This window comes from Eleutherodactylus coqui, chromosome 8 (assembly GCF_035609145.1).
Source record: "Eleutherodactylus coqui strain aEleCoq1 chromosome 8, aEleCoq1.hap1, whole genome shotgun sequence".
Taxonomy (NCBI): Eukaryota; Metazoa; Chordata; class Amphibia; order Anura; family Eleutherodactylidae; genus Eleutherodactylus; species Eleutherodactylus coqui.
The window spans coordinates 117,936,644-117,948,874 of record NC_089844.1 but is presented as its reverse complement, the minus strand read 5'-3'; the positions used below and the strand labels follow the sequence as shown (position 1 = coordinate 117,948,874).

General features: G+C 42.5%; 1 protein-coding gene across 1 annotated transcript in view; it reads right to left on the bottom strand.

Annotated features, from left to right (window-relative positions):
• The window catches only part of DNAH3 (dynein axonemal heavy chain 3), a 379,066-nt gene that overhangs the window by 289,401 nt on the left and 77,434 nt on the right, over nt 1-12,231 (bottom strand). Inside the window, exons 7-9 of the mRNA XM_066576291.1 lie at nt 5,157-5,352; nt 3,021-3,146; nt 860-1,055 (exon numbers count right to left, since the gene is read on the bottom strand). Of these exons, the coding sequence (XP_066432388.1) occupies nt 860-1,055; nt 3,021-3,146; nt 5,157-5,352 (518 nt within the window). The remainder of the gene's footprint in view (nt 1-859; nt 1,056-3,020; nt 3,147-5,156; nt 5,353-12,231) is intronic.

The following is a 12,231-nucleotide window of genomic DNA, read 5'->3' as shown; positions in this document are numbered from 1 at the left end:
GGCAACTAAATTATTAAATCAAATGAGTGGACTACAATACCCAGAGAGGTTATCAAAATTGGGGTTATTTAGTTTAGAGAAAAGACGCCAGCGGGAAACCTAGTAATTATGTATAAATAGATCAGGGGACAATACAGAGATCTCTCCCATGATCTATTTATACCCAGGACTGTGACTGTAACAAGAGGGCATCCTCTACGACTAGAGAAAAGAAGGTTTCTGCACCGACATAGAAGGAGGTTCTTTACTGTAAGAGCAGTGAGACTGTGTAACTCTCTTTCTGAGGACATGGTGATGGCGAACAGACTAAAAGACTTCTAGAGAAGCCTGGATGCCTTGAGAGTAACAATATTACATGTTATAGTCATTGATTACTTTAGAGCAATCAGTGATCCAGGGATTATTCTGAATGGCAGATTTGGAGCTGTGAAGGAATTTTTTCCTCTAAAATGATGAAAATTGGCTTCCACCTCATTGGGGTTTTTTTCCCGCCTTCCTCTTAATCAACATTAAGGGATAATAGGCTGAACTAGATGGACATATGTCTTTTTTTTCAGCGTCACACACTGTTACTATAAAATATGTATTATAAATCCATATGGCTGCAGAGAAATGAGTTTAGACAGTCTTTGAAATGTATAGTGAAGATAATGATAATACGCTTTATTTGTATAGCACTATCTTATTCTGCAGCGCTGAATGAACTAAGATGAACTGATGAGTTCTTCTGACCTTGCATCCAGAACTAATATACAACATTCATAATACAACTAATATATGAGCATCGGTCCCATTTGATTGTCCACAGTACTTGAAACATACAGGAACATTATACATCAATATTCTGCCTCCTAATTACCTTGTGTATTGTAAAAAATGCCAGCAAGTCGTGAAGAGAAGAGATGACCATCCCACGCAGCTGCAGGGACATCAGAGAGGAAACACAAGCAAAAAACTCTTGAACCTGAATGGTGGAGTCATTCTCATTCTGGGGGACTAAATGAATCCACTTATCTTTCTCAGATTTAAAAAGCGAAGCACAATGTGGTATCCATCTGCAAATACCAGAAAAGTGAGGTCAGAAGTGAAAATCACGTAAATTAAAATGACTACTTTCTCTAACTAACATGCTGGAAACCACACAAATACTATGTATTTGTTGCCTCACATTTTATAGGGATCAATAGTGGTACCTGTTAGTATGTAAAGAGGAGCTATTGATTAACGGAGCTTACGTTTCTTCAAGGGAACCTGTCACATCCCCACAGCACCAGTTATGGTGCTGTTATGGAACGAGACAGGGAGCCGTTTGATGTATTTTTTATACTTACCTGCTCCTGCGATCCAGCGGTGTGCCCCTCAGCATGCGGTATGAAAGTCTAACTCTTTTAAGAGTCCTGTGCGCCATCCTATACATGGGAGACCACGGGCACGGGACAGAGTCAGATTGTTATGCACCGCCGGAACTTCAGAGGGAAAACCGTTGGATCGTGGGAGCCGGCGAGTATAAAAAATATATCATCTCCCTGTCACGGAGTTATTTTATGGTGCTGTGTGGACATGACAGGTTCCCTTTAAAGGTTATCTATATGCAAAGCATAGAGTCTAAATCAACAGTAGCATATGTAAGGGACTCTGTAACATCTTATCAGAGAAAAAAAGCTTCTTTTTCCCCTTACCAGGCTCCTTTTCTCCCACCCTCCTCCTAAAGTGTTCACACACTTTAAAAAGTGCAAAAGTCTGACTTGATAGAATAGATGAACTTACAACTCACCGAGGGATCAGAATACATGTTGCCCAGTGAGGTCTATGGAGAGCAGTGAGCAGGAGACACACAGAGATGTTGTTGCAGATACTAGTAATTGATTAACTGTCTCGCAGCTACTGAAATCACATCTACACTGCTCAGTTCTGCTCTGTAATGTCCTCTATGCTCTTGCTTCTCTATATACTGTATGCCATAATGATAGGGAGCAGGATCTGTTCTTCTCTATGCAGTGCATGGGAGACATCATAGCAACTCAACAGGTCAGGGAACACTGAGAATGAGAAATGGAGCCTGCAGAAGGGGAAACTGCTATAAAATGCAGGACACAAGTCATATAATGCCCAGATATCCTGTTGTTCCTCAGGTACAAACAGATGACAGTTTATTCTGAAAGGTCAAACTTAAAATAGTAGCTTTTTAGGGGTCATTGTTATTTTAGTTATACAAATATCTGCATAATGTGGAGAGATTTAATACAAGCCGCCTCTAACCATGGTCCAGGTAAGCTTTGCACGGTCTGCCTTACTGGTTAGTATACTAACTCTGCTGTCCAGCCTTCATTAATAAATGGTTGGAAATTTGTATAAGCACCTATGTTTTCCAGACACAGATACTCTAGATACCCCAAGGCAGGGCACTGTCTTAGTATTATTCTGTGGAACTTACATGTGAATCATGTGTTGAGTAGCTGCCACCAGGATTACCAAAATTCCTTTTCCAGTCCACTAAAGAAAGCTGTTTCAGGCTAGAGGTGTATCTGGGTTCTGGGTGCTACAGTATGGGCGCCAACAAGTTAATCTACCTTGGTCAAAATATTTAGATACAAGATTAACACAGAAACCTGAAGCCTTGCCCCAGGTGAAGGAAAGCCAAATTCGAAGTCCTCTGCCCCAGGTTTGTGTGTTTGAAGCATTATATGTCTACACAATTATCATTGATGCAATTTGATCCCCTGAATTTATTACTGAATTAATTTACAAGTGTGATTGTGATTTCATTAATAGCCATGTTATTAACACAGAGAAGTGTCGCTTTTACTGTATATTACATAGGTTATAATCAACTTCACTCCAGCGACATAACACTGAGAAGCGAGTTACATTCACCGTTGGCAGCAGGATCAAAGATTAGGAATAATGAGCGGCTGCCACAGTTTAGCCGTGTTGTATGTAATTGCAGGCTAATAACTATCATTAACTGTATAGATATATACACTATTAAAGCAGCCTACACATGGACACAGTGAACTTACTTATTACGCAGTATAGCACGGGCTTCTAGGCAATGCTTTTGAACTAGTTCTTCAAATTCAGCAGGAAGCAGCGGTAAGCTACCAGACAGCATTTCTTTGGTACGTACAAATCTCAGATTTCCATACCTAGAATATAATGCAGAGAGACACTGAGGAGGTTTTATGTATTTCCCATGAAAGAACTTGACATGAAAGGTTAAACAATATACAATTAAATCTCAGATACAACACGATGACCAAGTTTTAAGCCCATTTAGACACAACGATTATCGCTCGTTGTGTCATTTATATCACACAATGATCACTCAAACGTTGAGCGATCACCTTGCGCTCCGGAGGATGCAGAAGACAAGCGGGGGGGGGGGGGGGGGGGTGCATTTGTTTTTCTGCATCCAGCTGTTCCCCGCTGGGGGTGCCCAGCTGTCATACAGCCAAACGCTCCCAGCAGAGGGTGTAGAGGACAAGTGGGGTGTCCCCGCTTGCCTTCTGCATCCAGCTGTTCCCTGCTCCAAGGGCCCGGCTGTTATACAGCTGAGCGCTCTGAGCGGAGGATGCAGAAGACAAGCGGGGTGTTCCCGCTTGTCTTCTGCATCCAGCTGTTTTCTGCACGAAGCGCCCGTCTGTTATACAGCCGAGCACTCCTTGCGGGTTATGCAGCACGCAGATGGACAGCTGTGTTCTTCATACCCAGCCTGTCATCAGGGAGCGGGATACAGCTGAAACAATAGTATCCGCTGTATCCCGCTGTGAATTCCTGATAAGGCTCATTGTTGTCTTGAAAGACAACGATGAGCGATGCTTTAATGAAAACTACATGATGTCAGTGCAGTTAGACACAACGATTATCGCTCAAAAGATGTGTCTAAATGGGCCTTTATTTTTGCTAGAAGATAATATAATAATATTTAACATGCCAACCATAAAAATATAAAAGCATATTCTAAAAATTGAAAAATTGTTATTCTTGTGGTAGTGGATGGATGTACCTGAATTTGGCATATGTACTGAGAAATTGCCATACATCTGCCAACGAATCACTAAAGGAGTCCTCATGTTGTGGCCTAAATTTACCCCTCCACAACAATGATGAAATTATGTAGGAGAATATGCCTGCATCTTCCCTCAGCTGTATTCGTTGAGAGAAGCTGCAAATATCTACAGTATGTACAGTATTATCATATACTGTCCACATAACTAAATGAATAACCATGTTGGGAGCCACTCTTTGCAGCAGCTCTCTCTGGATATTAAGGGGAGGCCAGAGAGTGAGGGACCTTGCTCTATGATGTCCATATGCCGTAGAACATAAGAAAACCCCTTTAACTAAGGTATAGGGAACCCACAATGGATAGGTCTGTGTGTAAATACACAGCATACTTCTTTTGTGCATAAGAGACATACTATGTTGGCAGTGGTTGAGATGAAGGACAGCACATCTTAGATGCCTCATCCAGTTGATGTCCTTGCTATGCCATTCAATACCTGAAATTGGATCACGTTGTATATTCATGAATTGCACCCTATCATAATTCTCTATTGAATAGCATTGCAAGCAAGTGTAAGACCCCTATGTATCAGTAAAGAACACATTCTCTTTGCTTAATTTTTAAGGTCTTTGGACAGTATTTTGCTATTTTATAGGACTTGGTCAACTTTATTCGGCACACGTTTTATTTGTTTTGCATGGCACGGCCTTCAGGAACAAGAGTGCTTTAAAATTATCCAATGGCTAGATGGCACTCAAGCCTAAGGTCATGTTAAAGCTTCGCACAATCTCAAAGTTGCATGGAATCGGATTACAATGTTCATATCCTTTCAGGGGTCTCTAGTTTACCTCAGTGCCTCCACATTTATATACAGACACGGCATGCTCCATTAAATTCCAGTTATGGTGGTATTTTGGGGAGAATCACCTTCGTAGGGCAGCACCATATAATGGGACATAGAGCACCAGAAAGCTTCCTGGCAAGAAGCCACAGGGACACCTTGCATTGTCCTATAAGTTAAACCATGTGCAAGAGCCTAACATATGGCAGCCCTTTATGTCATTGCCCATTTACCGGTTTAGTGAGGCCTATTCAGTGCAGGACAGTTATTTTTCTAGGCAGATTCGAAACATGCATTGCTATTGCTTACTGAGTAATCCAGAGTTCTTGCAAAGACAACATCATGGGGTTCGTTGTGAAAAGGTGATTCTCATTCCAATCATGGGCATCATTATATGAAGAGTGCCAAGGAACCGGTGCACGAATTACCCGATGAGGAAAAGAACGAGGGATGTTACCAATGAACAGCCTGTCTTTCTCTTCTGGATCCTTTAGGATGTAATCAACTAGGAAATATTAAAAAAATCATTATCCATCAGCAGAGAATTTGGGATTTAAAAAACAACATGGTATTAAAAAATGAAAATTATCTTTAAAACCCTTTAGTGACGGAGCTTTTTTGTTAATTTCTATTTTTGTTTTTTCCTCCCCCTTTAATAAAATCGTAACTCCTTTATTTATCCATCGACGTCGCTGTATGAGGGCTTGTTTTTTGCAGGATGAAGTGTATTTTCAATGATACTATTTACTGTACCATATAATGTATTGAAAAACTTAAAAAAAATTCTAAGTAGAGAAAAATGGGAAAAAAAAGAAATTCCGCCATCTTTCGGTGCGTCTTGTTTCTTTGGCGCACAAACTACAACAAAAATAACATGATAACTTTGTTCTATGGGTCAGTACGATTACTATGATACCAAACTGATGTCTTTCTTTTTTTGCTGTACTAATTGTGCTTTTTTTCAGAAATTTCATTTTTTTAAAATTATATTCTGCTGCCATCTCCTTCGTGCAATAGCTTTTTTATTTCAACATAGTTGTGCGAGGGCTCCGTTTTTGCGGGACGTCCTGTACTTTGCATTGGTACCATTTTTAAATATATACGACTTGCTGATCGCTTTTTATTGCATATCTTCTTGGAGGCAGGGTGACCAAAAAAGTGCATTTTTTGTATCCTTTATTTTTTTTCTGACAACGTTCACCGTGCGGGGTAAATAATGCATTACTTTGATAGATTGGACTTTTACGGACACGATGATACCAAATATGTATTTTTGTTTTATGATTTAGAATCTTTTACTATAAATATGGCAAAATGGGGGTGATTTAAACTTTTAATACTTTTTTTTTTTGCAATTGGTAAAATTTTATTGATCTTCTTTTTACTCTTTTTTAAGTCCCCCCTAGGGGACCACAACTTGTGATGCTTTCATCGCTCCTGCAGTATGATGTATTGCCAAAGCATTACATCATACTGCGATCTGACAGGTAGTCTATCAAGCCACCCCACGGGGTCGGCTTGATAGTCATTCTGCAATGACAGCTCTGGGGCCTTTTAGCAGGCCCCTGGCTGCCATGACACCCGCACGGCTCCATGTGATCTCATCATGGGGGCCGTAAGGGACGCCCGAATATCGCTTGGGAGATTTAAATGCTATTGTCAGAATTGACAGCGACATTTAAAGGGTTAACAGCCCCAGTGAGCCGTGCGGCGCATCACAGCTGTTGCCGCAGGGTGACGGCTGTAAGAAACAGGCGGCACACAGGATGCACAAAGGGAGTTCGCCTCGCGATCACCCTTCATACATGTCCTGCATCTGCAGGACTTAAAAACACCATAGGGCCGCCCCCATCCTGCCCCCTCACATTGCAAACAGTCGGAGGGGAGGAGAGAGGAGGAAAGAAGGGGGAGGTAGTTTAGCAGTCACACTGCTAAACTGCCTCCCACTTCCCTTCTCTGTCCGCTGTCATTGGCTCCCATAGGAGTCAATGCAGTGACCGACGTATTCCAGGCAGAAAGGTAGTTCCAGGACTATCTTTGCTGCCCGGCATAAAAGTGCCCGGCGCTATATTGGCCGGCCAGGCACTTTCACGCCGCGGGAATACGTCTGTGACATCTTATGCATTGGAACCCTATGCATCAGATGGTAGCGTATATCAGCCGATAATGGGCGGCCGATATGCGCTCATGTGAATAAGCCCTAAGTCTGGGGCTACACAAGACATGAAGATTGCAGGCTCATACTGTGACATTGCATATAATGAATGTCAATGGGATTGCAGTGCGACCTTTGATCTAATGTCAATGCAACAGGACAAATTGCAAAGAATCACTTGCAGGCGGCAAGTTGCAAGCGCCCTGCCATCACATACTGCATTCCAAGTTGCCTGTGACTACATCCTATTTGGGATTTGCCTGTTTTTACCAAACAAATCCTGGCTCTAAAATAGAGGTGCAACGGTGTGTCGCAGACTAGTCACACAAAGTTTTTGGCTGCATGACTTGTATGAGATTGGATGTTGTGTGACTTAGGGAAATGTAAGGGACACTATGGCCATTGATATTTAATGGCGTGATGATCAGAACAATCTGGGCCTTGACAGTCACCTGTGAGCTATGGGAGATCGGCAGGAAACAAGTCACTGGTGACTTTACAACCATTGTAGAGTGTACAGCCGGGTCATTTGTTTAGCTGTTATACAATATATAGAAAACGTTTGCTAAATAGATGATCTTTTCTCTACACTGAGAATGCTGAACACATTCCTCCTCATTAAAATCTGTAAGAAATCTCAGCACACTTGTCACACCAAATCAAGGATTAGAAGCAGATTAAGCACTTTATTGGAAGATTTTGCACTCGGTAGAGAAAAAGTCTCTTCACATCTGCTAAGACATTTTGCTAACAAGTTGTCTTCTCTGCTCTTTCATGGTATATATGTAAATACTGCTAAGGGTTCATGCAGTACTCTAAATGCCTAAAATATGCGCCTGTCCAGATATAGGGAGCACATATTTACATCAGCTTTTCCGTAAGGCTAACTTTACATGGGGCGAATGCGATATTGGGCCGTGAATATCGCGCTCACCATCATGCGATTTTGCGGTGGATTCGGTGAAGTAGCAAATGGAGGAAACCTCACAATGCTGACGCTGGCCCCATTAAAAACAATAGGAGATACAAGAGCACACACAAGATAGGGCATGCCGCGATTTGCTTGGCTGCCATCCAATAGGTGGCACTGCAGAGGTATTGTTCCGTCTAACTTTTTTGCATGTATTAGCCTAAGGATGCATGCTTCTGCACAGTGTGTATCAGCTAGTCAGAGAAGTAGTACAGCCACTTTTTTTGTCCAGGACTGGAGGGTCACTGTAAGTAAATGCTTGCATGAACTAATAAAATAACAATGCTGGAGTGCCATTTTTTAAAGCAGTGTCATTCCTCTATTATTCCTCATGGAAATGTATGAACAAATTGACAAATGAGTGGAACTATTTGTCTTGTCTAAAGGGCGAGTCCCTACTCAGTCTGACACTGAAAGGTTATGTACATGGGCAGGAGAAACAGATGTCACCAGTACACATTAAATGGAGTACTGCTAGGGAAAAGTGATATGGAAAAAGACCTGGGGGTACTAGTGGATTGTGGACTTAACTGGAGCAAATAATGTCAGTCAGCTGCTGCAAAGGCAAATAAAGTCTTAGGGTGCATTTAAAGAGGTATAGGGGTGAGGGACGAGAACATTATTCTCCCACTATATGAGCACTTGTCAGGCCTCACATGGAATACTGCGCACAGTTCTGGACACCGGTGCTCAGGAAAGATGTTACAGTGCTGGAGGGGGTTTAAAGACGGGCAACTAAACTAATACATGGAATGAGAGGACTGGAATACCCAGAGAGGTTATCAAAACTGGGATTATTCACCCTGGAAAAAAGACGGCTAAGGGGCGACCAAATAACTATATATAAATATATTAGGGGACAATACAAGGATCTCTCCCATGATCTGTTTATACCCAGGACTGCGACGGTAACAAGAGGGCATCCGCTACGTTTAGAGGAAAGCAGGTTTCATCACCAACACAGAAGGGGGGTTCTTTACTGTAAGAGCAGTGAGACTGTGGAACTCTCTGCCTGAGGATGTGGTGATGGCAAAATCCATAGAGGAGTTTGAGGGGGAACTATACATCTTTTTGGAGCGCTATGATATTACAGGATATAGACATTAAATAACCAGCGGGGTTGTTGATCCAGGGACTGCCATTCTGGAGTCGGGAAAGACATTTTTTTTACCCCAAAAAAGGGTAAATCGGCTTCTGCCCCATAGGGATTTTTTCTTGCCTTCCTCTGTATTGACGGGGGAAAACGGGCTGAACTGGATGGACATTGTCTTCTTTCGGCCTATCATACTATGTCAAAGTGTGTAGACAGACACCCCATGGACAAATACAATGGTAAGACCCATTTTCTAATTTATTAATTTATTTCCAGGAGGAATAACAGAGAAACAGCACAACACAGAGTTCTATAAAACATGTTTGTTTTGTAGCATGGTATGTCAGGACAATCCAGTACATTAGGAGTCTAGAGGATGCCGGTTTATTAGGACTTCGAAATTTACATTTTACCAATATGGCTGGGTTCACACGGGGTGAAAATCCAGCTCAAATCTGGTGGAATGACCACAGTGGGACCGCACGGAAATACTGCGAGATTTCCGCGGCAGAAATACAGCTTCAAAACTTTTGAAGCGGCTTCGCCAGCCTGCATTCTGCTGTGGCCATCTCTCACCATAGAAAGGAGAGAGGCCGCAGCGGAGACGGCGCTAAAATTGACATGCCGCGGCTTGGCCGCAACGGCTTCTCCACACCATGTGGACAGGATTTTTGCTAATTTCGTCCACTTTGCTGCTTTATCCAGGAATAAAAATTGCCAGCAGAATTTCCGTGCAAAAAGTCTGCACGGAAATTCAATGCCAATTCCGCCCCGTGTGAACCCAGCCTAAAAGGAATCCCTTTACAGTCTTTATAACCAATGCTGGATGGATGCAGCTTTAAAGATCACAAGTTTTATTCAGTATCTGGATTGCATTAATTGCTTACTGAGAAAACAATTACAGCTGCACAATGCAGACCTACGGAGCGCAGTTCAGTAACATTACAACATAGATGAGCTTTGTAGGCAGCGAAAGAGGCCAAATTGCACATCATTAACTCGTGCCATTGTGACCCATTATATAAGGCAGCATCTACAATAATGTATTCAATTGCTTGACTTTCAGATTATGAGTGGGAAATAGCACCTCATTACATTACAGTCATAACAAACCAAGTTGCCCGGAATTGTAAGAGTGTAATGAACATGAGGGTAGTTTGCTGGATTCTCATCTGACCTTCTCCCCCCTTTACGTCTATGGAGAATGTTGCTTTCTGTGTTGTGGAATTTCAGCCACGTCGGAGGATCAGCAAGTGTTTCCCATGGTTTTCAATGGGAAACCTCGAATTGGACTCGCGTGCACGTCGTACGCCATGCAATGTGTTTTACTGTCCCACTGAAAACAATGAGCAACGCGTTCAGAGGAAAAGATAGGGCATGCAGTAATTTTTTTCTTCCATCGCAATGCAGTGCGGGAAAACATCGCTTATGTATTATGACTCCATCGAAATGAATGGAATTCATAATTATGCGAGATTTGTGCCTCTTGCAAGACACAAATCTCGCGCGAGATTCTCGGCCGTGTGAAACCGGCCTGAGGGCGCCCACCCACTGGCGATTTTTTTTTCTTTGCGTTTTGCGTTTTTTCTCAAGAGCAATTAGAATTGAATGTACTCCTGTCCACTGGCGTTTTTTTTTGCGGTGCGTTGCGATTTTTAACATAGGAACTGTCAGTTGCATATGTGTCCTTATTTTTCTCCTAATGCACCCATGAATGTCAATGGAAATTAATGGAAAAAGCGCGAAAAACGCTCGGAAACCGCGGCAAAAACGCGCCGAAACAGCTGCGTTTTTCACGCACGAAAATCGCAAACGCCAGTGGGTGGGCGCCCTAAAGCAGAGATAATTATCCTCTAGCATGCTAACTGATGTGACACTTCAAGTCAGTGAGGTCAGTCATGGGTTAAAGAAAAGTTCCGGTTTTCCTGACTTGTTTGTATGGTGTTTGCATTTCCCCATAAAATAAGAATCCTGGAACATCTCTTCTAAGAACTCCACATTATGCCATTCTTCAGTCATTCCTTCTGTAAGGCTTGGTTTTCACGGGATGGCCGCACCGAAAAGCCGCAAGATTTCTGCGGGGAGCCGCAGCTTCAAAACCCACGGCATTTTGCCGCGGGTTTTGGAGTGATACGGCCGCCGGCATTCTGTTGCGACTTTCTCTCCCCATAAAGAGGAGTGGGGCCGCAACGCAAAAAAAAAAAGAATTGACATGCTGTGGCTGTCAATTCCGCGCCGCATTGCCGTTTCCACTCGGCTTTGCCGCCCCGTGGGGACATTTTTTTGCTAAATTTGGTTAACCCTTTCCAATCCAATTTGTATCCTGGTTTTGCTAGGGGGATTACTCTTTTTCTGCCGTTATAAAACGGCGCTATCTGCTGGCTAAAGCCAGTACTGCATGAGGTGACACGTTGGATAGGCTCCAACAGCAGAGAGGCTGGCAATATACAGTAAGAGAACCCCGACGGGCGTCTTCCAACATCAGAGCTGTACAGCCTTAAATCATAATGTCTTCAGACGTCAGACAGTGGATTGGAAAGGGTTAATCCCAGGATTAGGAGCAGCAGACAGATCTGCCGCACAGAAATTCTGCACAGAATTTCCACGGCAAATCTGTCCCGTGTGAACCCAGCCTAAATGTATGAACAAAGTAACAAATGAGTATGACCATTTGCCTTATCCATAGGACGTGTACAGACAATCTGGTACTGCTAGCCTGAGGCGTGCTGACAATAAGCGCAGACTATGTGAATTTATTGATTTTTTTCCTATGTTGCGCTCTTACTTAATCCTGGTTGTGCACTATTATATTTTTGTATATTTTTCTGGGTGATTATCCCATCACAGGTGGTGTCATGTATGTTTGATGTTAAATAATATATTAAAGGTTATGTTTTGGAAACTTGAGTTCTGTTTTAGTTTCTCATGAGACAACGAGGACCCTTGTTGCGGATTCATGAGCGTAAGTATCTTGGCCAAAATACGAACCAATACCTTGTACATAATTTAGCTATTCCATCTGCTTATGCATGTAGGTATTTTAGGTAAGTGTTTTGGTGTTTGTCAGTCGTTGTTGGACATCTGCTTACAAGTCCCATTTACTGTTCTGTCTGTTTCGGTGTCCATTTGTGTGCATTCCCCTTCTATTTGCGTTTGTCCTGGGCGT